The 25,058-nt window shown below is 33.3% G+C and overlaps 1 protein-coding gene across 2 annotated transcripts in view; it reads left to right on the forward strand.

Moving 5' to 3' along the window:
* The window catches only part of FER (FER tyrosine kinase), a 369,146-nt gene that overhangs the window by 227,436 nt on the left and 116,652 nt on the right, over positions 1 to 25,058 (forward strand). For both annotated transcript variants that reach the window (XM_045565690.1, XM_045565691.1), the window contains 3 exons: positions 1,618 to 1,674; positions 10,509 to 10,624; positions 13,358 to 13,452. In XM_045565690.1, coding sequence (XP_045421646.1) covers positions 1,618 to 1,674; positions 10,509 to 10,624; positions 13,358 to 13,452 — 268 coding nt within the window. The remainder of the gene's footprint in view (positions 1 to 1,617; positions 1,675 to 10,508; positions 10,625 to 13,357; positions 13,453 to 25,058) is intronic.

Genomic DNA, 25,058 nt, shown 5'->3' on the forward strand with positions numbered 1-25,058 from the left:
CCAGTAATGTATCAGGACTCCAGTTGCTGCATATCTTCACAATCTCATGTTATTTTTAATCTTTTTAATTTTAGTATTATAATGGATGTGAAGTGCCATCTTACTGTGGTTTGTATTTTTATGGTCCTTTTGACTAAAGATGCTAAGCATCTTCTGATGTGCTTATTGTCTATTCTTCCATCTTTAAGTTTTTTTTACATAATTTCTGGAATGTACGTTGTTTTTGTCATTGAGGTATAGTTCTCTTCTCTGTTCTCCGTATTTCTTTATCAGATATAAGTACAGTATTGCAAAAATGCTCTACCATGTTGCAGTTTGCCTTTTCATTTTTAAAATGATGCCTTTGGAAGAACAAATGGTTTAATTTTTATGAAGTCCAATTTTAATTTTTTTCTTCTATGGTTAGTGCTTTTTGTACCTGTCTGAAGAAAGCTTTGCTTACTGACTTGGTTGTGAAGATATTCTCCTATGTTTTCTTCCAGAACCTTTATAGCTTTCACTTTATATTTAGACAGAAAGACCACACATGTAAACTATTGCATTTTTAAAAATCCAGTGTTGTCCATAGCTACCCAGGGCATTTTTAAATCCTAGTTAAGGTGGATTTTTATTTTAAGATGTCTTATTACTTGTTATAAGTTATACTATAATTCATAATTACCTTTCAGTATGTCTTTGTAATAGGGGAAAACTATATTCTAACATTAATGAAAAACCTGAATCATGAGTAAAATATATTCATATCACTGCAGGATTAGATTCCTCCTCCTTTTCCTTCTACTTCCTGCTCCCCTCCTTTTTTCCTTCCCTTTCTCTTTCTTCTTTTCTCTGTCTCTCTCTCTCCCTCCCTCTCCCCCCTTTTTTCTCACTTCATTCCTTTTTCTTTCCTCCATTTAAAAAAATTTTTTTCCCTTACTAATATGATTATGTTGTATGGTTTAATAGCTGAGATGTTTTTAGATGATAAAATATCCCCTAAGTAGTAATCAGTTTTTGAGATTAGGTAATGGGATGCTCTTTTATAATGGCATATTTCCATCACTGGCCTTGTGCACCCTACTGATATTGTAATTGATGTTGGTTGCTTTATTACACCACAGAAAATTACCTAGAAAAGATATGGGACTACATGCAGAGTTATAGACAGCTATAACTCATGACCAGTTTATATGTGGAAAAATTAGCTCTTAGTAATATGGTTTGAATAGTAAAATAATTCTCTAAGATCAAGTGAGAATTAAAAATTTTGCATTGTAAGATGAAACCCTCGTGAAATTATGACAAAACTTTTTTTGAAATGACATATTATAACATAGCATAAGCTTTATAGTAGGTAGAAAGTGCATACTGTGTTCTGGTTACAATAATACTGTCATTTTGAAGCCTGAGATTTCTTATTGAAGTTTTATGTAATGTCGATTTTAATATCCTATTGTGTAGTAACATTTCTTAAACTTGTTTTACAGCATCTTGAGGTTATAACTTCTGAGTGTGCTATTGGCTGAGTGGTCTGAATGAAATATCCCTTTAGGTCTACTTCCCACTGCCTCAAATGCAACTTTTACAGGAAGTGTACTCTTGCTTGTACTAAACAACTATTCTTTTTCTTTGGTGCAGGATAAGAAATGGATCCTTAATCATGAAGATGTCACATTGGGAGAACTACTGGGCAAGGTATGTAATCAACTGAGCAAAATAACGAAAAGTCTCTGTATTGATTGAGAACTCTGCAGATTTTTTCATTGTCTTCAAAGCTTTTCTTATATTCCAGCATGCACGTTACACGTTACTACATGCAATTACTACATCCATTCTAAATACTGTGATGTTCACTGAAATAGATGTGTGAAAATCTTTGAAAGATTTCAGGAGGATTCTTAACTTTTTAAAATAGTATATGTGTGTTTTCCCATGGAGAAACTAAAAGCCATAATCATTTTATTACAGTGCAGTAAAGCCAAACTAGTGAGCTGAGATTTGAAAAGAAACTGAGAGGTAATAAAAGTCTAAATAAACACCTAATAGTGTTGTTTCATTTGTTTCTGGTTCTATGTGATAGTTTAGAAAAAATGAAATACTGCTCCTTGGGATTTTAGGATTCTGTATAGAATTGCAGTATATAATACCACTGGAAACATATTTCATTATAAATATTCATGTTGTAACTAGCTCTATTAGTGGTCAGAGAAGGCAGCTATATATAAAGTCCCTTTTCCAATCTAGCTGGAAGTTTCTTCCAACTCATAGGCTATATGAAAATATATCTAACAATGGCAAAAATTTGGTAATCAGATAGACTATTTGAAAATTTATTAATTTTTTATTTGTAATTGAGTTCCAGTGAATAAATATTAACTTTTTTTGGTCAATGACTTAATTAGTGATATTTCCATATGAAAGTAGGAATTAAGTTTAGCTTCATGGTGTGAAAAATAGTATAAAATACATATATTTAGGGAAAGCTAACATACATTTATGAGTGATCAAAACCAGATCTAATTAAGTCTTAGCATTTTAGATAAAGAAATAAATGATTTTTACCCGACTGGTGTTATTCCCAGATGTGCACTTAGGTGATGATCAGGGAAACCAATCTGCTGGTGAGTACATGTGATGCTTGTTTTTCCGTTCTTGGGATACTTCACTTAATAGAATGGGTTCCAACTCTCTCCAGGAGAACAAAAGGGATTCTATATCACTGTTATTTCTTATAGCTGAGTCTCCATGGTATACATATACCACAATTTACTAATCCATTCATGAAATTGATGCATACCATCTGGGGAATGGACACGCTTGAAGTTCTGACTCGGGAGGATGGGCGGGACATGGGCAATATGTATAACCTGAACTTTTGTACCCCCATAATTAGCTGAAATAAAAAAAAAGAAATAAATGATTTTTTATTACTTTTTTGATTTATATGTAAAGTTGATGAATTGACTTTTTTAATCTCTTGAGAAAGTGAGTCTTTGTCAAAATCTACTTATCTACAGGATTCTTATCACTTATTTAAAAATATCTTTTCTAAATGGAAACATCAAAGTGCTATTGGAAAACAAATTTTTATTGGCTTATTTAGTAGATAAGTTCTAAAGAACCTCAAGGTGAAAGCAATAGCTGGTGTATTTATTTATTTTGTCATACTCTCCTCAGTGTTAAGGAAATATTCCTTCTTGTCATTGCGCTAGGTCAGTAACTCAATAGCAGTGATTGGGTCAAAAGTTATTACAAATAAATTAATTTCCATGATAATACAATTAAATAATAAATTATAAAACTGTACCACTTGCTGAAATAGAATATGTTGAAAAGGACAGATTTTTCAGTACTAAAGAAATAATATTTTCAGTTAAACAGAAATATTTCAATTATTTTTATGTTTAGTTTACTTTATAAAGTATGGTTTATCAGGAGAAATTTAGCTTCTTAGTAAGACTGTTTGAAAGAATTATTTTCTCAATGACAAACAGCATGTCAGTGTCAGTAAATTTAATCATTTTAAATAAAAGACTGACTTTAAGAGAGACTACGTAGCTTAATTTCATCTAATATTTTGAGTACTATAAAATGATCTGTCATTTTATATATTTCACTACTGATTTTGAATGAATATTTACAGCTTTAGAATGTATGCATCACTGAAAAAGAATTAGCCATGATTCCTATCCTTGTGGACTTTGGAGTTATAATACGAGGTAATGGCAGGAACTCAATTTTTTTTTTTTTTTGTAAGAGAGAGGATCTTGCTCTGCCACCCAAGCTCTGTAGTGCAGTGGTGTGATCATAGCTCACTGCAGCTTCAAACTTCTAGGCTCAAGCAATCCTCCCACCTTAGCCTTCCAAGTAGCTGGGACTATAGGCATGTGCCACTGTGCCTGGCTAATTTTTTTTGTAGAGATGGGGTCTCACTATGTTGCCCAGGCTGGTCTCTAACTCCTGGCCTCGTGATCCTCCTACTTTGGCCTCCCAAAGTGTTAGGATTATAGGCATGAGCCACTACACCTGGCCTAATTTTTTTTCAGTTCAGCACTATATTCTTTGTAGACTCTATTTGATATATAGTTGATATCCAGTAAATATTTTATTCAGTCATCTAATATTTGTTGAATGCCTACTATATACCAGGCACTCTTCTAGGTATTTTTCATAGTGTCAGTGAACAGCAGACAAAAATCTTTCCCTTATAAAGCTTGTATTATCTAGCAGGGAAAGACACTTATGTAAGCATAATAGGTAAATTTTGTAATGTTAGAGGGTACTAAGTTCTGTGAAAAGTGTAGAGGGGTTGGGAGGGCTATTAGTTGGAGTTGCAGTCTTTTAACAGGAAATCTAGGTAGGCCTTATTAAAATGGTTACTTTTGAGTTAAGACTTGAAGGAGGTGAGGGATTTAGCTATGTGGACATCTGAGGAAAGAGGGTTCTAGGCAGAGGAAACAGCTAATGCCAAATTTGTTCGAGGAGCAAAGGTGACAGTTTGACTATAACTGAGTAAGCAAGGGGGAGGAGAGAAAGTTGGTAAGGTGATGAGGGTATAGATAATATAGGGCCTTGTAGGCCATTGTAATAACTTTGGCTTTGATTATTAATAAAATGGTGAGCTGGCGTACAATTTTGTGTGGAAGAATGGCATGATGTTTTTAAAAAGGTCACTCTGGCTGTTGTGTTGAAAACAGGCTGACGAGTTAGAAGGTTAGGAGGCAGATGCACTTACCTGATTAAAAGATGATGCCAGATCAGGATGATGGCAGTGGAGGTGGTAAGAAGTGGTGAGTTCTGACATATTTTTGACATTGAACCTGTTGAATGTCCTGATGGACTCTATGTGTGGCATCAGAGAAGGAGGGAAGTCGGTTATAAGTTAACAGCTTTTAGGGAACAAGAATAGGTGTTCAGTTTTGGATTAATTGAATTTTTCTATTAGACTTCTAAGTGGAGATGGAAACAGTTGAATATCAAGTCTGGAGTTTAGAAGAGAGGTCTGGGTCCCAAGTACAAATTTGGTAGTTGTTGGTATACAGATGGTATTTAAAACCATAAGATTACATGGTTTCAACAGTGAGTCTAGATAGAGAAGAGGATCAAGGACTGAACCTTGGTCATTCCAACATTAAGGGGCTGGAGAAAAGAGAAGCAATTCTCAAAGGATACTGAGAAAGAGCAACCAATTAGGAAGGCAGAAACCAGGAGATACAATGCCTTGGAAGCCAAGAGGAGAAAGTATACCAAACAAGAGAGAGTGATCAGTGTGTCAAATGCTGCTGAGAGGTTAAATGAGATGACAACTGAGAATTAACCTTTGTATTTATCAATGAGCAGATCACTTGTGACTTGGCTGAACAGTTTCCTTAGAATATTTTAGGCGAAAGCCAGATTGGAATGGATTTAAGAGAATGGGAAGAAAAGAATTAGAGATAGCAAAAATGTAACTCTTTGAAGCGTTGCTGCAAAAGGAAGCAGAGACATAGGGCAGTAGTTTCAATAGGATGATTTGTGCTTTGTTGATGTTATTGTTTAACCTGAGAGAAGTAATATGATTGTTTGCAACTAACTGTTAATAATCTAGTGAAAAATTCATGATAAAGAGAATTGAAAATTGCTAAGGTGACATCCTTGAGTAGGTAAGAGGTGATGAAATTTAGCTCACAATGGAACTTAACTTCAATAAAAGCACAATAGTTCATTTTTTTTTTTAACAGTGAGGAAGATTGATAGGTGGGTAAGTATGGGGCTGAGAGTCCAGAAGTTCTTTTTAGATTGCTTTAATTTTTTCAATGAAGTAGGAAGCAAGATCATCAGCTAAGGATGAAAATGAGAGATTTGAGAAGAGAGAAGAAGGGAAAACAGCCATCCAGAATAACGGGAGTGTCCAGATATAATATGATTATTGAGCAGCATGAAGACCCCTCTAAAGGTTTATATTCACGAGTTTAAAGTTAAATCAGTCAGCATGGTTATGGTTTTTCTCCAGCCATGTTAGCTTCATAGCAGAGTAGATAGAATTTTGGATTTAATCAGGGTTGTGGATTTTTGCCAAGGGAGTTCAGTAGATTAACAGAGAAACAGAGAAGTTGAGAATATATGGGAAGACAAATGTAATTACTGACCATGGAATTTAAGGTGGACAGAGAAGGAGGAGAGGATAGTAACAAGGTTATGTACAGTAAAAAGTGATAGAATCTAAAGATTGCTGATTCCTATAAGGGCAAAGGATTTTTGGACTCTAGGTATTAGAGGAAGTAAGTTAGATAGAAGCCAGCCAAAAGATGAGATGAATGAGATAGATATTATAGAGGAGTTACATTATTGGTAATGCCAAGGTTTAAAGTATGACCCTAAAAAATAGATTGTAGTGCAAGATCATTGGAGGTTCAAGAAACTAAGAGTTTGAAGTATTGGAAGACCCTTTAAGTGCCTCATTGAAATTGCCAACAATTAAGGTAGACGTAACGTTGTAGAGTGACAGTGATCCAAGAGCTCAAATTTTCAATAAATGAGGGAAAATATTTTCAAATTCAGTAGATGACAGCCACAATGAGGGACAGTTGGTAATATAATTGAATAATAAAGTTTCAAAGCTGAGAGCTTTTGGGAATGGGGGAGGAAGAATGGCTTGAAGCCAGTGACAAGGAGCTAGTAGAACACTTTATTCTACCTTCAGGGCAGTGGTAGGATTATATGAGGAAAAAAGTCATCACTTAAGTTTAGAGGGCAAAAGGAAGCTTATCCACCATTTGGGCCTTTTCAAGTGAGAGCCAGGATTCTGTTAGAACAAAAAGGTAAAGGGAATGACCGCAGAATAGTTTGAAGATACAATTTTGGTGATAATGGACCACAGACTCCAGAAGGCATGGTGGAAGTTGGGGATAAAAGGGAAAGGAGAGCTATGATGATGCCATTGCACTGTAGCCAGGATGACAAAGTGAGACCTTGTCTCAAAAAAGAAACAAACAAACAAACAAAACAAAACATGGACAGGAAGATCAAATAGAAGTGTGCAGAATCTAACAAGGATAAACAGGGGGAGATGAAGATTAACCCATGACCAAGATCATCCTATGTTGGCTGACATAAACAAAAAAAAGGGGCAAATGAGACTCGTTCTTATGGATTTAAGGTCAATAGCAGAGATAAAGTCATGCCTGTTCAATGATGGGAGTGATGAGTGCTCTAGGCTTCCTCCTGACCTCTTTGGATAAAGAAAATGTGGTCTGAGGAAGTATAGTCTTTTTCTGAGTGTTTGAAGATTCCCCCCTTGATCACCATTGGTAGAGTTGAAATTCTCTGTGTAATGGTTGTTGACTTAATGTTTAAAATTTTCAAATGCCTGGTATGTGCCAAGACCTGTTATATAGGGCAGAAACCATTAGAAAGGTACAAAGGGGCAATGGGGTGAAGAATGTTCAGGAACAAGAGACATAATTTGGGGGAAGATCAAGAAATCTTCATGAAGGAGGGACATAAGAAATGAACTTAAAGATGAGGGGTGGGGAATTTCCATGAAGAAAAAAAATGTACAAAAGGCACGGCACATATTTTGGGATTACTAAGTATTTGAATTTAGAACACATGTAACATTTGGGGATTATAATGTGGAGCTATATAGAGGCTAAGAAAGTGGTGGTAATTGAAGGATGGATATTGAGCAAGATAGTAGTATTATAATCAAAGTTTTCTCTAGGAAAGATTAATCTGCTAGTGCTGCAGTTTACGCAAGAAAATTGAGATCCTGAATCAGGGTTACCTTTCAGACACACCAGGAGGAAAACAAAGTTTTGTGGCAGTAGAGTCTGACTACTTAGAGGGAAAATGATGGTCCTAGCAAGTGAAATAAGTAATTCAGTCGCTAAGAATCTTTTGAGGGGTAAAATGATAAATTTTAAAAAAGCTGAATTATAAGGGCTTTAGAATCATTCAGGTAAGTAGAGACCCGGCAGTAATCTTGTATTTTAATAATATCTTTTCTCAGTTCTTTCTCTGATATAATATATAATCTGACAATTGGCAGGGGGAAACTCTTGAGAATAATAGATGTGAAGCTTAAATTTTGCTTTTTCTAATTTATGAAGAATGTTTACCATTAATGTGTTGAGAACTCAATGTATGTTTACTTTTCATGAAAAAAGATTGTTTTATAAATACTAAGTTAAATATTAGATTAAATAGTAAAAATTGAATACAGGACTCCTGTTATTTAAAAAGGCATTTAAAGTATTTAACAATAATTTTAAATTATATTAATAACTAATAGTTCAAGATATAAATTTTGTACTTGTAAATTTTACAAGTTAAGAGTTGATTTTAGAACTCTAAAATTCAACTAGCAGACTCTTAGTTCGGTGACTTCTTGCTCAACAATAACGTTAAAGTTTATTATAATGTTTGCATATTGTGATTATAGCTATGTAAAAAATACATAAACATACATAGACATAAAGGAATATTCCAAAATAGCTGTTATGCTGGTGTGATCTTCTGTAATATTTTGTTTTGTACTTATAATAAAAGAAAAATAAATTGACTTTCAAAGTTTCATCTCTTCTTAAATACACTGTAAGTAAGGCATTTTATATCAAAATAGTTTCTAGGCATAGAGTAAGGTTAGGAGTTCATACATTTGGTAGAAATTAGTTCCTTACAGGTGACATTGACAATTGGGTAAGCACATCCTCCTCCTTAGTGCCTTTCAGATATTGACAACCTGCAATAGTGGCCATTGACAGCCCCTGATCTGCCTTGGTTCTGTTGCCTTTCCCCATTCTTTCTTACTCTCACTTTCTTCCCCAGTTGACATGGTTATATGGAACAGTACTAGCAGTTACCCCTCAAAATCTTTGCTTTATCTTTAAACATTAATGGATAATTTTTAATCTAATATATAGGTCATTAAATATGAAATGTACGATTTCAAATCAAAAGTTTAGTTTATTTTATCTCAAACAAGAAGCAGTACAGTTAATGAAAGTATACACCTAAACTATTGACACAGTTTTGCCATCTTAACGGTAGCTTGTTTATACCAGCAGTGAAAAAGCCTGGTGAGGCAGTGGCAATGAAATCATGAAAGATATTTGCCACAGCCTATTGAGAATTGAATATTTTTCCTAGCAAGAAGTGATCCAAAGCCTGGAAAAAGTGGTAGTCAGTTAGTGCAAGGTCTGGTGAATACGGTGGACGACAGAGTTTCCAAGTCCAGCCTCTATAATTTGAACAGTGTTGTTTGTGTGACGTGTGGTTGAGTGTTGTCTTGCAAGAGGATTGGCCTGTCTCTGTTGACCAATCTCGGTTCCTTCATCACAAGCATCCTCATTATTTCATCTAATTGGTTGCAGTAGACATCCGCTGTAATCGATTGACCAGGTTTCATGAAGCTGTAGTGCATAATACCAGTGCTGGAACACCAAACAGACACCATTAGCTTCGTTGATGAATATTCGGTTTTGGACTGTGTTTTGACTCTTCACCTATGTCCAACTATTGTGCTGAACGCTTGTGATTACCAAAATGAATCAATTTTTCATCACATGTAACAATACAGTGTAGAAATGGTTTGCCTTTATGTCGTGACAGCAAAGAAAGGCAAGCTTCAAGATGATGTCTCTTCTGATGCTTGTTTCATTCATGTTGTACCCATCTATCCAGCTTCTTTACCTTGCCCATTTGTTTTAAGTGGTCCCATATTGCTGGAATAATAACATCAAACCTTGCTGCTAATTTGTGGGTAGTTGAGATGGATTTGCTTACACTACAGCTTTCACCTCATCATCATCCACCTTGGTCTCAGGTTGCCCATAGGGCTCATTTTCCAGATTAAACTCACCAGAATGGAACTTCTCAAACCATCAATGTACTGTGTGTTCATTAGCCACATCCTTCCCAAATACTTCATTGATATTTTGAGCTGTCTGCACTGCGTTTGTTCCATGACGGAACTCATATTCAAACATAACACGAATTTTTGGCTTATCCATGGTTTCACAAAAATTGCACTGAAGAAAACTTTGAAAGATAATCACAAGCCAAACCATGTGTTTGAAAGAATAAAGATGCACCTTCACAATAAAAACAAAACAAGAAGTGTCAAAGTGAAATGTCAGAGATATCAACTGTCAAACTTAGTTCTTAAGGAAATTGGACATTTCATACGTAATAACCTTTAGTAATACAATATAGAGCTTAGGGAGTAAAGGGAACTAGGTGGAATGAAATTTACTTCTGACAGCATCAGTTGGGGTTTCTCCTCTTATTATTTTTCTCTTTCAATTTTTTTCCTATTTCTTGTGAATTCTCCTCTAGCCTCAGGCCTCCACATGGTTAGTGTGTTGTGTATAAAGTTGGAGAACTGGTAAAAGCAACATCACCCATCTTTATTTCCACTCAAAATTCTGAATAAAGCTAACAGAGTGCTTTGATTCACTCAAAATGCTTTGTTAAGTGCTTTCCTTGTATTTGGCAAAGATTTATGTGCTGTCACATACCTTAAACAATAAATGTATTTCTATTTGCAGGGAAATTTTGGTGAAGTATATAAGGGCACATTAAAGGATAAAACTTCTGTTGCTGTTAAAACATGTAAAGAAGATCTTCCTCAGGAGTTGAAAATAAAATTTTTACAAGAAGCCAAGTGAGTTTTCTAAAGTAATATAAAATTTGTATTTATAATGCAAATGATTCATTAAAATGTAAGTTTGAAGACATCTTGTTATTTGCTGAAGTAGAAGTAAGCATTTTCATTACCCTCATAAGTAAGCGCTTTAATGACATGGAAACAAAAGGTTTTTGTTTTTGAGGTAAGACTGTAGATTGATTAGGCAATCTAAGTCAAAGAACCAGGTCTGAAAAAGCAGTAAGTATTCTTTGTCCTTAAAAAATATTATAATATTTTGCTTTTATCACACATACATATATGCATATGTATATGTGCAATACTATGATATTAAAAATGTTACTGTATTATATATATAACATATATACATTTAGATATTTAATTATGTCCTATCCTCCTTAGGTATTATGGTTTGATTTATGTTTTTCCAGCTGTTAGGTTTCTTTTCTGAGGATCTCAAAGCTCTTCTTCAGCTTAGTGTCTGGCATGTATTCCAAAATTTGTATATTGTTTCTCCTCTAATTGATTTTCTCAGATGGTTGTTTTCTCTTTTTTCTGTTACTAGCTAAAATTTAATGTTTCACCTTGCTGCCCCTGTGTTGCAGATAGTTAAAACTATTGTGTTAGTAGTAAAATTGAGTATATACAACAAAACAAATAGCAAGGTATTTTGGGCAGAGTAAACTAAATGGACATATGGGTAGATGAATTGATAGATGAATGAATGGTTGGGAAAGGAGGAGGAGAATACATGGATCCATAGATTTTGTGGTGTAAAGGGAAAGTGCCGTGGGAGAATAGTGCCATGGCAATGAGAGAAATATTCACAAATCCCATGGCATGGAACATTTTGATGTACATTTCTACATTCATATTCTAAAAATGAATATTGATGGCAATGGATTAAACTAGTTTAATGAACTTATTAAATATTATCTGTAGTATAAAGTTGTACACCTTTCCATGTACATCATTGGCAATTCAGAAAAAAATTCTGATGATAAATTAAAAGGCATGCTATCACAACTGAAATTCATAATCTCATTATTTTATAGTTAGGCATAGATATTCTTAAAGTAAAATTCTGTCTATTATATTTTTTACAATATTTAAATTTATTGCTTTCCAACTTGTGATTGTTTTGTTGCAAACCAAAGAGTTTAATTTCATTTTGTAAAGTGAGATTATGGAGTTTAATGTTAAAAATGAAAATTATATCCATGCAGACTTCTGAGTGTGCTTTAATAGATTTTAGAGCTGTATATTTAGATTGAATGTTACCTGATTTTATGCTGACTATTTTGTGCAAATGTCTTTACTGAACAGTTTCTAACCTAAGAAATAACATTTTGGATTAAAGTCAAACATACTTCAAACTTTCTTTTTAATTTCTAGTAGAAGTTGCAAGCTCAAAGTTATTGACAGAATATTTCCTTTATCTTTAGAATTCTTCCCCACTCTCTTTTCATTTATAAATCATTATATTTTCTATCTAAGACATTTTTCTTAGATCTATCCTTGCTTTAGTTGTACATGGTACAAAACATAAATTTTTTTCTTCAAGGTAATTTTTTCATTCTCTTAGGAAAGATTACTGCAATTTTCAAATATGAGTGAATTTATAACTATGTCAATAGGGTAATAAGTAATAAAATTTTGTAATAGAGATAATCAGGGCAGACAGGCCTCTGAGGGAATCTAATCTATTTTTAGCTCATTCTTGGAGTCCTGTGGATGAGTCTATCTATCTTTTTTATAGCCCTCTGGTGAAATTTTATCTTATCCAAACTAAGTCTACTCTGCTTTAGCTTAAGTCTATGTTGAAACTATTATTCTATTTTTTTCCTTTTTGCCAACTTTCTCAAAACTTCTGTGTTTTTACCATTTTGAAATTGATCATGATCATCAAAGTATTTAAATACCACAAAATCTAATGAAGTGATTACACTGTGGCATTTACCCATATGAGATGATTTCTTATTTTTAAATGTTTTAAAATCAAGTATGTGCATTAAAAAAAAAAAGATGCTACCCTAGCAGCTTACAGTTTTTGTTCCACTAATAGTTTTTAGCTACACTTGTGTGGTTGTGGCTAAAACCAGATACAACACTTTAAAGAGAGTTCTACGTGTTTTGGAACAACTAGTTATTCCTATTTAGTATGGTTGTTAATCATTCAGAGCAGATGATAATTTTTAAATGAATATTAGTTGAATTAAGGAGAATTGACTCATTTGCACCTATGTTATGTTGCCAGTATTTATCAATACAGTCAGCCCTTTGGCTTCTGTGTCCATAGATTCAACCAACCACAGATCGAAAATATTCATGGAGAAAAAATTATTGCATCTGTATGGAATATGTGCAGACTTTCTTGTCATTCCCTAAACTGTGTAACAACTATTTACATAGCATTTACATTGTTTTAGGTATTATAAGTAATCTAGAGATGACTTAAATTATACTGGAATATGTGTGTAGGTTATATGCAAATGCTACACCATTTTTTATGAGAGATATGAGCATCCATAGATGTTGGTATCCACGGGGGTCCTAGAACCAATCCCCCACAGATACTGAGGGATAAGTGTACTCATTTGTATGTATCCCATTTATCATAATTTAGAGTCATACTGAAATTTTAAAAATTGAATTATTAAAGTGTATTCTACTTTTAGGCACTATTCATGATCATAAATTAATGCTTTATTATTCAAATGATAATTATTCTTATACTTTTCTCTCATCTAGAATTCTCAAGCAATATGATCATCCCAATATTGTCAAACTTATAGGAGTTTGCACACAGAGACAGCCTGTCTACATCATTATGGAACTGGTTCCAGGTAATGTGATTTGAGTAGTTTGCTTGATGACATTTTAATGTCATATTTTATTACTTTTATATGTTCAGTCTCTGATTTCTTGTAAAGTTTCCAAGGATTTTGTTTAACATTTTCCTGATATCAAAGAGCTTGTACATATACTCAATATTTTTATAGGCTGTAAGACTGCTGTTTTCTAGAAAATGTCAGCCAACATTTTTTAAGAGATGGATGTATTATTAGAATTCAGTTACACATCAAATTCAGTTATATGTAATGTTTATGTGTGAAAAGCTGTTTAGTAAAAGTCAGTCTACTTAGTTTGACTTTATAACAGTGATAGGACTATCTTATCTTCAGTTCACTGTATATCATTTTCCAAGTCTACCTCCACACATCCTCTTCTTTGATGGTTATGTATAATCTCGTGGTGCCTTGGCTCACTTATGAATTATGAACAACTTTCATATGTGGACATACATAATGAAGGCAATCTGTCTAGGAATATGTGCTGGCATTTTTTTCTGGTGACTTTCAACACCTCCAGGTCTTTGTTATCAACTTTTGATAACAAACAGGGACAACTAGCTGATACAGTATGTTTTTAAGGCTTGTTTGTTTTTTTAATTGTTCATCTTTCTGTTGTAGAAAATACAATCAGAGGTAAAATTAGATCTTATAAGGCTTACAGATATAATATTTAATAACTGAAGGGGATTTGTTTTACCTTTACCATTTATTTACTCATTTTAAGAAATTTAAAAAATATGAAAAATATTTCTAACTTTAAAATACATTAAACAGATCTAATATTGTAGATTGTTCATTAAATACTGTCTATATAATTCTTCCCCTATTTAGGATTATTGGTCCAGTTTTACTATATTGCTTTGCGTGCTCTTCAAATATTTCTTTATTACTGTATATCTCCAGGATACCTAGATCATCATCTTTATCCTCATCAAGATAGCGTTATCTGTGTTAGGTGCATTGTATGTCTGAATGATTTGACGACTTATGATCGATATCTTAAAATAGCTTTCAATATAGTTATGAAAGTAGAAAGGGAGGTGGGGGTTCCATCATGTAATGGTTAGCACTCTGGACTCTGAAAGTAGAAAGGGTATAGTCCAGATATTTAAAAATAAGTGATAGCCTGTAATTATAATTAAAATTTAATTAAAATATTTATACCTTAAAATGTATAAATATTATAAATACATATTAACATTTACAAGGGCACAAATGGAAGACTCTGGATAATAAGGAATGCCACTGAGAAACTTAATAGTTAGGGGGTAGGGCAGACTCAATGAGGAAAGTTGATTTTGGTCTTACCATGATGGTTAAAGGAGCTTAGATGCAAATTCCAGATGGCAAGTCCAAGTTGAATAAAGCAAAAGAAGATAGCTTTGTACAGAGAGTCAGGCAAGTGTTTATACACTGACTAGTAACCTCTGTTTATATTTTTAAATGAATAAGAATAATAAACTTCATTAGAAAATTCAAAATGTAACGAAAGGCAGGAAAATTAAAAATGAAAACCTCTCAAAAATATAATTATATTTCAAAGCTAATTGCTATTTACAGTTCTTGGTTTTTCTCCAGCAAAATGTTTAATACATATACCTTGATTTTATGCAAATGCTCTAACTTTAATTATGAGAAAAATCATAACAATATTTCAGATCTTGCTTTTTAAAAAATTAATGCAGTATGCAATGGTTTCATTGTTTTATGGTCATCCATATAGTTGTACCTTTTTTTTGTAATGGTACAGAGTATTCCATTTTGTAGATTTACATAATTTATCCAGCCAGTCCTGTATTTATTTTCCATTTTTATTATTTGTTTTTACAAACAATGCTCAATGAATGTCCTTGGACTCATTGTAAGAATCATTGGGAAGTATGTCTGTAGAGTAGAAATTCAGCAGTGGGATTGTGAATCTGAGTTTATATATATTTTGATTCATGGTAAATGTATTAACTTTCTATTGCTGCATAACTAATTATCACAACCTAAGGACTTAAAACAATACCCATTACCTTACAGTTGTGGAGGTTAGAAATCATGACAGGCTGGACTGGATTCTTTGTTCAGGGTCTCACAAAACCCAAATTTGGTTGGCCTGAGCTCTTACCTGTAGGCTCTGGGGAAGAATCCACTATCAGGCTCAGTTGTGGGTAGAATCCCCCATTCCTTGCAGCTATAAGTCTGAGGTCCTCATTTCTTTGCCTGCTGTCACCTGGGGGCATCTCTTAGCTCCTTAAAGTTGCCTACGTGCCTTTTGACATGATCTCTCCATCTTCAAAGCTGGCCCTGGCATGTCAAATCCTTCAAGTGTTTTGAATTTCTCTGACTTCCTCTCCTGTTACCAGGTGGAGACTACTCTCTGCTTTTAAAAGTGCTCCTATGATTAGATAAGGGCCACCTGGATAATCTCCTTATTTTAAGGTCAGCTGTGCTATAAATGACAGATATTATGACAGTGGTATCTATTCGCGCTCATAGGATCCAGGGATTAGAATGGTACATCTTTGGAAAGCCATATTCAAATTCTACTGACCGTAGTAGATTTTGCTAAATTTTCTCAAGGTTTCAGATTCTACACTGCAACTAGCCTTTATCAGTGAACTCTTCATACTCTGTTACATTAAATCCATTGGCTGATCTTAAAATCTGAATTCATCTTTTACCCATGCATGATTTCATATCATCATGTTTCAGTCATTTGGAAAATATCAGGTCACCAGGTTATGCAGATATTCCAAATAAGGACACATTTCATTATACAGTATCAAAAATCACATTGTTTCATGTCGCAACTAGTCCCATCAGAAAAGTGATAGGCTATCAAGCTCATGGTGGCAGAGATACTTTTTCCAAAATTTTAAAAAAATTATTATGTATACATAATAGTTGTATATCTTTATAGGGTACCTGTGATGTTTTGATACAGGCATACAATGAGAATTAATCAAATCGGGTTAATTGAGGTATCTATCACCTCAGGCATTTATCATTTCTTTGTGTTAGGAACATTCCAATTGTACTCTCTTAACTAATGTCTAACCTAACTTATCGTTGATTATAGCCACTTCGTTCTGCTGTCAAATACTGTTCATTCTGTCTAACTATATTTTGCACCCATTAACCATCCCCACTTTATCCTCCTCTCCTCCAAAATTTTAATTTTCATTTGAAAGCTCATTTCATCACTGACAACAAAAATTATCAGGTTTTTTTGAGGAGTCAAGCTCACTTTATTCATTTTTGAGAAAATGTCTGCCAAATGTCTAATTTTTAATTACCTTATTTTGTGATTCCTTCTCTTTTTTAAAAATTTTATGTAATTGATATACAATAACTGTAGCATGTATAAAGTGTACACAAATTGACATTTGTATACACCTGTGAAACCATCACCTCAATCAAGGTACTGAATACATCTGTCAGCCCCAAATTTTCTCATGCCTCTTTGTAATCTCTTTCTTCTACCTTTTTCTACCTCTGTCCCAGTGAACCACTTACCTGCTTTCTGTCACCATGTATCGGTTACCATTTATTAAAACTTTATGGAATCATACAGTAAGTATTCTTCTTTGTGTCTTTTCACTCAGCATAATTATTTTGAGAGTAACGGAAATGTGTATCAGTAGTCTGTTCTCTTTATTGCTGAGTAGAATTCCATTTTATGAACATACCACAGTTTATTAATTCAGCTGTTGATAGACTTTTGGATTGCTTTCAGTTTGAGGCTATTACAAATGAAGTTTCTGTGAACATTTATGTACAAGTCTTTATATGGACATATGCTTTCATTTTTTCTTGGGAAAGTACCTGGTAGTAGAATGAATGGATTATATGGTATTTGCATGTTTAAATTTTTAAGAAACTACCAAATTGCTTTCCAAAGTGATTGTACTAATTTACATTCCCCAAAGCGGTCTATGATAGTTCCAGTTCTTCCACATCCTTGTCAATACTTGGTCTGGTGAGTCTTTAGCCTTTCCAATATTTCTGTACCTTATTGTGATTTTAAATTGCCTTTCTCTGCTGCCTAATGATATTGAGCATTTTCTTCATGTGCTTGTTTGGCATTCCTGCATCTTCCTTGGTCAAGTATCTGTTAAAATCATTTGCCCATTTTTTAAATTAGGTTGTTGGTTTTCTTATAATTAATCTTGATTCTTTACATATTCTGTATACCAGTCCTTTTTCTCACAGTCTGTATCTTTTTCATTCTCTTAACAGTGTCTTTTGAAAAAGCATAAATTTTTAATTTTCAATGAAGTCTGATTTATCAATTTTTTCTTTTATGTATCATGCTTTTGCTGGTTTAGCTAAGAAACCTTTGTTGAACCCAGGGTCACAAAGTTTTTCTTTTATGTTTACTTCTAGAATTTTTGTAATTTTAGAGTTTATATCTCAGTCTGTGATCCATTTTGTGTTAATTTTTGTATATGTTGTGAGGAATGGTTTGAAGTTCATCTTTTTGGTGTATGAATATCCAATTATTGCAGCACTATTTGTTTAAATGACTGTCCTTTCCTGACTTTTTACCTTCTTATAAAATCCATTTTCTTATATATGTCTGGTTTTGGACTCTATTCTTTTCTTTCAGTCCTTTTGTTTGTCTTTATGCCAATACCATAGTGTTTTGATGTGGTGGCTTTATAATAAGCCTTGTCTCAGAAATAAATTCAAACATATACAGTCAACTAATTTTTGGTAAACAGGACACAATGGAAAAAGAATAATCTCAGTGATAAACTGTGCTGGGAGAACTGCACATGCAGTTTCCACATGCAAAAGAATGAAATTGGACCCTTATTTTACCCTGTGCACAAAAATCAACTCAAAATGGATAAAAGACCTAAATATCAAGACCAGAAACTGTAAAATTCTAGTCTTAGAATAGAATATAGGGGGAAAAATCCTGGACATTGGCTTTGACAATGATTTTTTGGATATTCCAGCAAAAGCTCAAGCCACAAAAGCAAAACTATAAATGGTCTACATCAAACCAAAAAGCCTATCACAGCACAGGAAATAATAAAGAAAATGAAAAGGCAGCCTATGGATTGGGAAAAATATTTGCAAACCATATATCTGATAAAGAATTAATATCCAAAATTTATAAAGAACTCATATACAACTCAATAGTGAAAAAACAAATAACCTAATTAAAAAATGGGCCAAAGACCTAAATAAACATTTCTCCAAAGATAGACATGAAAATGTACAACAGATATATGAAAAGGTACTCAACATTATTAATCATCAAGGAAACGCAAATCAAAACCACTATGAGAAACCATTTCACACTTGTTAAGATGGCTATTATCAAAAGTCAAAAGGATAACTAATGTTAGCAAGAATATGGAGAAATGGGAACCCTTCTACACTGTTGGTGGGAATGTAGATTGGTACAGCCATTATGGAAAACAGTATGGAAGTTTCTAAAGGAATTAATAATAGTTTCCATGTTTCCGAGCAATTTCTTTTCTGGGCATACACCCAAAGGAAATTTAATCACAACCCTGTAAAGTATCTGCATTCCCATGATCATCACAGCAATATTCACAATAGCCAAGATACGAAAACAGCCTAAATGTCTGTTCACACATGAATGGATAAAGAAAATGTAGTACATATATACAATGGAGTAGTATTCAGCCCTATAAAAGAACAAGATCTTGCCATTTGCCACAACATGGATAAGCCTGGAGGACATTATGCTAAAAAAGAAAAATGTTGCATGATCTTATTTATATATGGAATCAAAAAAATTTCAAATATGCAAAGAACAAAACATTGGTACCAGGGCAGAGGGCAGGAAGGGAGGAAATAGATCAGAGAATACAAAGTAGTAGATATGTAGAAGGAACAAGTCTAGAGATGTACAATATGAGGCCTATAGGTAATAAAATTGTACTGTATATAGGATTCATGCTAAATGAGTAGAATTTAGCTGCTCTTGCCACAAAAAACAAAACAGAAAACAAATGGGTAACTACATAAGATAATGATATGTTAATTTGCTTCACTATGGTAACGTTTTTACTATCAATATGTATCCCATAACATTTTGTTAGGTACCGTAAATATATACAATACATTTTTAAAGAATAATAGGTCTTAAAATCAGGTAATGTTAGTCCTCTGGGTTCTTTTTCAAAATTGTTTTGGCTATTAAAGATCCTTTGCATTTCCATATCAATTTTAGTATTTTTCAGTTTCTGTAGAAACGTTTACTGGAATTTAGATTAGGATTATATTTGATCTGTAGATCAATTTGTAGAAAATACTTCTTAACAACATTGAGTCTTCGGACCCATGGAAATGATGTATGTCTCTAATTATATAGGTCTTTAATTTCTCTAAGCAAGGTTCTGCAAAGTTTAGTGTATAGGACTTTCCATCTAGGACTTCCAGATTTATGATTATTTCATTTTTTGTGATGCTATTATAAGTGATTTTTTTAAAAAAATTCTGCTATACAAATTATAGAAGATTTGTTTAACAATATCAATGAACTTGACCTCCTCATGCTTATAGGACACTCACACATCATCACCAGAAAACACCTTCTTTTCAAATACAGATTTTTTTTTTGCCAAGATATACTATATTCTAGGGCATAAAAGAAGCCTCAGTAAAATTATGAGCTTTTAAGTTCTCTGAACACAATGAAAATAAGTAGAAGTCAATGAAAGAAAGATCTCTGAAAAATCTCTAAATATATGGAAACTAAATAATGTACACCTGAATAACCAGTGAGTCAAAGAAGAAAACAAAGAGGGAAATTAGAAAGTATTTTGAAATGAATGAAAACACATCTTAGTATCTTTATCGTGCCCATATAGCAATACTTAGGGAGATAATTACAGCACTAAATGCCTATATTAGAAAAGAAGAAAGGGCTCAAAGTGATGACCTCAGCTTCTACCTTAAGAAATTTGAGGAATAAGAGCAAATTAAACCAAAATCAGTAGAAGAAAAGAAACAACATAGATAGTAGCAGAAATTAGTAGAATGGAAAACACAAAAACAGTAGAGGAAAGTGATGAAACTAAAAGCTAGTCCTTTGAGAAGATCAATAAAATTGTTAAATTTCTACCCTGACTGATTAGAACAAGAGAGAAGACAGAAATTACCAATTTCAAGAATGAGGTGACATCACTACAGAGTTTACAGATATTAAAAGGATAATAAGGGAATATTATGAACACTTTATGCAAGTAAATTTAATAACAGATGAAATGGACAAATTTCCTTAAAGATACACCTACCAAATCTCATTCATGAAGAAGTAGGTAACCTGCATAGCCCAGTATCTTTTAAAGACTTTGTCATTTTAAAAAAATCCCTCAGAGAAAACTCCAAGCCCAGATGCCTTTACTGGTGAATTATACAAAACTTTCAAGAAGAAAAGAATACTGATTCTGTATAAACCAATTGAAAGAGTTGAACATGAAGGACTACTTCCCAACTCATTATTTGAGGCCAGCATTATCCTGATTCTAAAACCAGAAAACATTACAGGAAATGAAAACTACAAACCAATATCATTCATGGTTATAGATATAAAAATTCTAAGCACAATTTTAATAGAGCAAATTTAGCAATATGTAAAAATTCATCACAATAAAGGGGTTTATACCAGGATTGAAAGCTGGTTTAACATTCAGAAATCAATTTAATTCATCATATTAATAAAATAAAAAGAACCGTATGATCATTTCAATAAATGCAGAAAAAAATGGCAAAATCCAACATCCATTCCTGATAAAAATTCTCTGTAAACAAGGAATGAAAGAGAATTTCTTCATCATGATAAAGAGCTTATAAAAGGAAACTTAAAGTTAACATACTTAATGGCAAATGACTGAATATTTCCCCCCTTTATATTAAAAATAAGATAAATATGCTTGACTTGCCACTTCTCTTCAACACTGTAATGGTTGTTACAGCTGGTGCAATAAAGAAAGAAAAAATGTAGGCCAGGTACGTTGGCTCATGCCTGTAATTCCAGCACTCGGGGAGGCTGAGGCAGGAGGATCGCTTGAGATCAAGAGTTCAAGACCAGTCTGGGCAACATAGTGAGACCCCGTCTCTACAAAAAAATAAAAAATTACTGGGCATGGTGGTACATGCCTATTGTCCTAGCTACTCAGGAGGCTGAGGCAGAAGGATTATTTGAACTCAGGAGTTTGAGGTTGTAGTGAGTTATGATTGTGCCACTGCACTCTGCCTGGGCAACAGTGGGAAACCCTGTCTCAAAAGAAAGAAAGGAAACATGAAAAAAGTAAGCAAGAAGTAAGTGGTATCTTTTGACCATTTGAGGTATTTTTTATCTTTGTCACAATATTTACCAGTGTTTTAAACTAAAACACTAGCTACTATATTGATATAACAGTATGTGGTGTCAACTGCACAAAACTTAAAAAATGATGTTTTTATTTTGAACTTTTTGGTAATTTAAGGTTGATAACAAGTTATGTGTTTCTTTGTCTTCAGTGATTTTTCTCTTTAGACATGGCCTTGAATCCTCTAGTCGTAAAAAAGTTGTATCTAACTTTCTAATGTTGTCATGAAAATCGGGTCAAAATAACAAGTTTGAAAATGATATACTCATAATTTTATACCATTTTCAAGTTAAGCCTTGGTAACAACCTCTTCCTATTCTCCACTTCCTCCTTTCAATATATTGCTCCTACTTCACCCTTTTCCTTTCTCCTCAAAAACAGATTTACATCTTAGAATTTGTAAAGATAAGTCAGCAAAAAAGCATAAAGTCACTTCGTGAAAATTTCTACTACAAAAATGAAAACCATATAAGCATATGTTTGTAAAAAGCATAGAAGAAATTAAATAGACTTGGCTGGCTTTTAAAAACTGTAGGATCTCTATCTCCTTCACTTCTTCCTCCCCTTAGTTCCTCTCCCTCTCATTCCAACATACAGTGACAAAGGTACATGGTTATTGAAAGGTAATAGAGGGTAGTGATGAAGAGCTTGAGCTCTAATAAGTGTTGGTGAGGATTTGGAAAAAACCACAAAGCTCATACATTTCTGGTAGAATGTAAAATGGTGCAACCACTTTGCAAAAGAGTTTCATGGTTTCTCAAAAAGTTTAACATAAATTTTCCATAAAGACTTAATAATTCCACTCCTAGGTGTCCACGCAAGAGAAATAAGAACATACATCTCTGCAAAGACTTGTATGAAAATGTTCATAGTAGCATTATTTATCATAGCCAAAAAGCAGAAATAACTCAAATGTCCATCAGCTGATATGGATAATCAAAATATTACATTCATACAATACATACTATTAAGCAATATAGAGAAATGAGCTACTAATACATGCTGCAGTATAGATGAACCTCAAAAACTTTATGCCAAGTGAAGTCAGATGCAAAAGACTACATGTTGGATGATTCCATCTGTATAAAATGCCCAGAAAAAAGACAAATCTACAGAAAAAAAAAGCAGATTATGGTTTTCTGGGATTAGGGTACAGATGGGTATTGACTGTAGACAGGAATTAGGTTTCTTTTCAGAGTGATAAAAATATTCAAAATTTATCAAAACTCATTGAGTTGCACATTAAGCTAAGTAAAATTTATGTCTATAGACTGAACTTTAATATGTCTCTTAAAAACAAAAACAAAACTCAAGAGCCAGGCAGTCTTAGCTGAAAGCTTGACTCAGTCACTTGTGAGTTGTGTAACCTTACTCAGCTGACTTTTAACTTGTTTGTGCCTCCATTTCCTTATCTGTAAAATAAGAATAATAGGGCAGTTAAAAGAGCTAATGTACTGTGTGTGTGTGTGTACCAAACCCAACTATGTACACTTACACATAAACATCTTAGAGTGCTTCACACATAATCATTTTGTTTGTTCTTATAAAAATTATTGTTGCTGTTTTATAACTGGCTGACAAGAAAAAAGTGTTTAATTAAAATGACTGCTATAATCCAGCCAGAACTTTAACCTGAGCTCTGAACCTGCCCCTGCTCCTTATCCTAACCCTAGTTTTCTCTAGCCAAGAAAGACCTGAGAGCAGATTGGGAAGCACAGTTTGTCTTCGATTCCCTTTCCACTATCATTTGTGATTTTTTTTTTTACTTGTGTGTTTTAGTTTGTAGCCTTCATGGTCTCACTTTCCTTTTATGTAAAATGAAAGTGGCTGGATTAAAAAGTCTCTTAAGTTTTACTTATAACCTGTAATTGTTTAATTGCTATGAAAATTTTTCTTGAAAATTTGACACCTCATAAAAATTCTTAGACTACTTCAAAATCTTTCTGTCCTTTTTGTAAAAGGCATGATAGAGACATAACCAGCTAGTCTATATTCTTATAAATATAGTACAATAATATATAATATCTTACATTTACATAATATTTTACACTTGTGAAAGCAGTTTAACATTGTCATTTGTTTGCCCAGACATTATTGTTATGTCCATTTATAAACTGAGATTCAGAGAGCTTAAAGTGACTCGTCAATGTCAGTTAAATAGAAAGTAGGAAAATAGTACTCTTTGTATTTCTATTATATTAGATTTATAAGTGGGTCAAAATACATAATCCTGTTATGAAACAAAAATACGAATGAAAAATTAAGCAAAATGCCTGTACAAGATACTCTGTGGGTAAAAACATGAATCCATGTTCCATAATTTCTCAACCTTGTGCACAGATAAGTAAATAGCTTTTTTCACTAAACAGGAAAATTTTTGAGTTACTGTTCTCTATACTGGGAATCAAGCTGTGGAGAAGAAGATTTAGAAAACTGGTAGCTTAAAAAGCAAGCTTTAATAACTGCTTAGCGTCTAATATGCAAACAGTTTCTAAAATGCATTATGCTGAAATTTAATATGCTCCTGTTCTCGTCAGATAACTGAGCCCTTTGGAATCATAAATCCAAAATATGTTTTAACCAGGGAAATGTTGGAGGAGATTATAAGCATTTGAGAATTCAAGTTTAGAGTGAATACTCCAAGATGATCCTGTCTTTATTTGAATTCTCTCTTGAATTACAAATACTTCGCATGCTTGCTTGCTTGCCTTCTTGCTTGCTTGCCTTCTTGCTTGCTTATGTGTTGCTGGATAAGTAAAATCAAACAAAAGTCAGTTCTAAACGGCAATGAGAAACACAAAAAACAAACCAAAAAAACCCTCTAGTATACTTAAAAGATGGCCCTTTATTTTACGTACATATTGTTTATTATTTAGAAAGTCAAATGAAGAGAGGATTTTTTTAAGTGACAAGCTATGACTTAAAGGAATATTTATAGTTCAGGCAACTGTCATTTGTTTTCATATATGTGATTAAATTAGGGCTGCCACAAGATATCGTGACGAATAGGAGACTAAGCACCTAACCTCCAACTACAATAGTGTCTGTGCAGACCCTGGATAGAGCTGATTAATTTTAGCAGACCTTTAAAAATGTCAGTCTCCACTCTTTCTTTCACTAGAGATTTGTAACTGCTCCCTTCTTTTTGACCTGTATGTTCTCTTTGAGTTCAGAACTTCCTGGAACTAATTAAATGTTACATTATCTGGTACACTGCTCAGCTCACATGAATGCATGGCCCTTGGCAATCAT

Source organism: Lemur catta, chromosome 12 (genome assembly GCF_020740605.2).
Source record: "Lemur catta isolate mLemCat1 chromosome 12, mLemCat1.pri, whole genome shotgun sequence".
Taxonomy (NCBI): Eukaryota; Metazoa; Chordata; class Mammalia; order Primates; family Lemuridae; genus Lemur; species Lemur catta.